This window comes from Dendronephthya gigantea, unplaced genomic scaffold, assembly GCF_004324835.1.
Source record: "Dendronephthya gigantea isolate DGI-Jeju-01 unplaced genomic scaffold, DenGig_1.0 000574F, whole genome shotgun sequence".
Taxonomy (NCBI): Eukaryota; Metazoa; Cnidaria; class Anthozoa; order Malacalcyonacea; family Nephtheidae; genus Dendronephthya; species Dendronephthya gigantea.
The window spans coordinates 18,256-21,671 of NW_021163584.1; the positions used below are offsets into that span (position 1 = coordinate 18,256).

Genomic DNA, 3,416 nt, shown 5'->3' on the forward strand with positions numbered 1-3,416 from the left:
AACAGTCGGTTCACGCATTGACGACTTGGTTGCTCTAATGCTAGATCAATATCGCGTAAAATTGGTATGCGTATGCCTGATTTCCCCGCGAAAGAACAACCCTCTTTTTGAAAAGCAGCGTTTAATGCTAAATAATTACCTACAGGTAGTTTTAGAGAAGGTCCCGAGAGTGTTTTTATGGACACACCATGGCTTTATACGACCTTCCGTGACGCCATTTCTACCTGACGGGGTCCATTTTAATAGAATCGGGCAATATAAATTATACCGAAGTTATCGGGGGGCAATTCTTCAAGCAATTAAAATGTTATAAAATTCTTTCTCTCTATATATATATAACAAGCTGCATGTCGTACGTTACATTTACTTTTCTATAACCTTGAAATTTGACAAACTTTACTCGTGATTACTTCTTATGAAGCGCCTTAGCGCCTTTATCTATTCTATCTTTATCTCTTATCTATATGAGAGTTCTCACACTGTTTGTGAGTTTAGTTGGCCATATGATGAACGGTGCGGCAATCTTCGGATCTGTCATGTTCATCCTGCTGACGTTTGACTTTGTCTTTATCTCTCATCTATATGAGAGTTCTCACAAGTTTTGTGAGTTTGTTGTTGGCCATAGGGTGAATGGTGCGGCGATCTTCGAATCTGCCATGTTCATCCTGCTGACGTTTGATTTTATCTCTCCTCTATATGAGAGTTCTCACACTTTTTGTGAGTTTTTTGTTGGCCATAGGGTGAATGGTGCGGCGATCTTCGGATCTGCCATGTTCATCCTGCTGACGTTTTATAATCATTCTTTCACACATTCCAACTTTCAATTACGACAAAATTAATAACGAACGAATCCTCACTATTGAATGTTCGCCTTACGGGGGATAGTTTTATTTCTCGCACAACGACAAAAATTTGGGTACGGTTGCTTTACTATCTTTAACTCATCACGCCATAAGTATCTATTTCTGCTTTTAAAGTTTTATTTTTTAGAATGCCACCCGTGCGTCGTTCTAAGCGTGTCGCCGCTCCATCAGCCGTTTTGCGAGAGTCTGTTCAGAACCAACCAACAACATCTCGCCGAACTCGAAGTTCGCCCGATGCTGTATCTGTTGGTGCCACCCCGTCAACGTCAACTGTGCCCGTGAGTGATGTGGCTTTGCCCTCTCTTTCGAGTGAGCTTATCTCAACACTGGTGTCTTCGGTTACCGAGGCAGTCACGCAAAAGTTAGCTGGCTTCTTACCAACCTCTGCGTCTTCAACATCCACAATGGCGTCTGCCCCAACAGAATCTACCTCCGGAATCGAAATCTCAAACCAGGGTCCCAATGCAGATTCTCTGGTCAACGACGCGCTCACGTCCATACAAGAAAACCTTACAGGTCAGACCACTCCTTTTTCTCTTCCATGTTCAAGTGCTCCGGGTCCACGGGAATCGTTCCACTCTGCCGCTTTGCCTCTTGATTCGCGGATTCCGGATAAAATAAAGTTTAAAATATGGAATGAGGAGTTTGTCGATATAAGTACTTTGTCAGGTGGCCCAGACGCGGCCGCTAAATACGAGATTAGTGTACGGACCTCTGACAACGGTCAACCTGCTTCTCTTTTTCTTGAGCCGGCTGCGAAATCCAAAAGGGTCAAAACTATTAGCGATTGGCTTCGTTCGTTTCATATTTTTGTTTCCATTTATACACAACGGTACCCTCATGAGTCCCCCGCGCTCATGAAATATTGTCAAATCATCCAGGATTTGGCCAATAGGGGTCATAATTGGTTTTACTACGATGAGAATTTTCGATTTTTGCGCCAAACACAGGCCACGCGCGTTCCCTGGGCGACCGTTCACTGGGAGTTATGGTTGAAATCTCAATATCCCACTACGTCTAAGCCGAACACGCAAGGCAACAATTATACGCGCCACCCTTCAAAGGTGTCTGTTCCTCGGGGATATTGTTTTAAGTTTCATCGCGGAACGTTTTGTGCCGGTTGTGATTTCAAGCACATTTGTTTTAAATGCAACGGATCGCACCGTGCCGTGAATTGTAATTTTCGTGCCAATAACAGACCATCTCCCACTGATCGATCGCCTAAGCCTATTTCAACAAAGTCGGTTGCCAACACCCGTAAAACTTCATAATTTACAAATATTGTTAGAAGGTTATCATCCAAGTATTGTTACTACACTAATTTCCAGATTTACTTCGGGTTTTCGCATTCTGTAAATAACGTTGAGAACCGGAAGTAACGCGTTGAACGTCATAATTAATTAAATTCAGAGCACGTGATAGAGCATAAGATTGAGGGTTATAAGTTTTTGTTTTTTGGTTATTGTTAAAATTTCATATGAAGTGAAATATACAAAATTGTTTGTTGTTGTGAAGCGATTTAACGATTGAATGGGAAGCAAATTCGAACGATCATGAAATGGCGCCCAACGTGGGGCTTGTGAGTCCCTTTATGAACGAAATTTAATTCGAAAAACACGAACGAAATGTCGAAAGAAGGTATAGAACGACTTCGCGCTAAACGAGGCGGTCATCGTGGCGTGACCACCAAGCTAGTAAAAGAAGCACTCGAGCTTCTTCAAGCAACCGACGTAGACATTGAGCGATGCGAAGTCATTTCAGGCCAACTCGAAGAGAAAATGAAGATTTTAAACGTCATAAACGAAGAGATTCTTAGCATATGTGAAGTAGACGAGATTGAACGCGAAATCGAGGATGCAGCAGTCGTTGCAGACCGAGTTTTAAACACGAAAAGCAAAATCGAAGGAGCAAAGAAGTCCACAAAGGTAGGAAATGTTAACATTTTCGCATCACCAAGCCCCAGTGTTTCACCTGAAATTGAAAACAGCCCGAGTACAATGGAAGACACAGGTAACATAGCGACGAATGAGAATGTAACTGTAAGAAATGATGGTGAAAACGATGTCAATGCGATAAATGATACGAGTATAAATATCGAAGCGAGCATTGCTAGTACGAACACGAGTTCAACGATTGCCAACGTCCCCATGAGTCCCACACCATCATTGTCGACACTACCAAAACTACCGAAATTAGAACTTCCTAAATTTAGCGGGAAGGTTACAGTGGAGTTCCTTTTGGGATTTGTACAACACTGCCATTCATAGTAATGCCAATATATCAAAGGTGACCAAGTTCAATTACCTGTTTTCGTTACTTGAAGGAAACGCTGCACGCGCTATCAAAGGGCTTACGCTTACATCTGCCAATTACGACGCAGCTATTGAAATTTTACAAGAAAGGTTTGGCAAAACACAGCAAATCATTGCTGCACATATGGACCAAATCTTGCAAATTCCGACATGTACAGAAGGTCGAACAGGGCAATTGAGATTTGTATTTGATAAAATCAGCGTTAATGTTCGTGGACTGGCATCGCTTGGGATTGCCGCT

The 3,416-nt window shown here is 42.5% G+C and overlaps 1 protein-coding gene across 1 annotated transcript; it reads left to right on the forward strand.

Moving 5' to 3' along the window:
- The first annotated feature begins 722 nt into the window (after positions 1-722).
- Positions 723-2,145, forward strand: LOC114543862. The gene has a single exon (XM_028562680.1). It carries the CDS (start codon positions 992-994, stop codon positions 2,132-2,134), a length of 1,143 nt encoding a protein of 380 aa, XP_028418481.1. The 5' UTR covers positions 723-991; the 3' UTR covers positions 2,135-2,145.
- Positions 2,146-3,416: the final 1,271 nt, after the last annotated feature.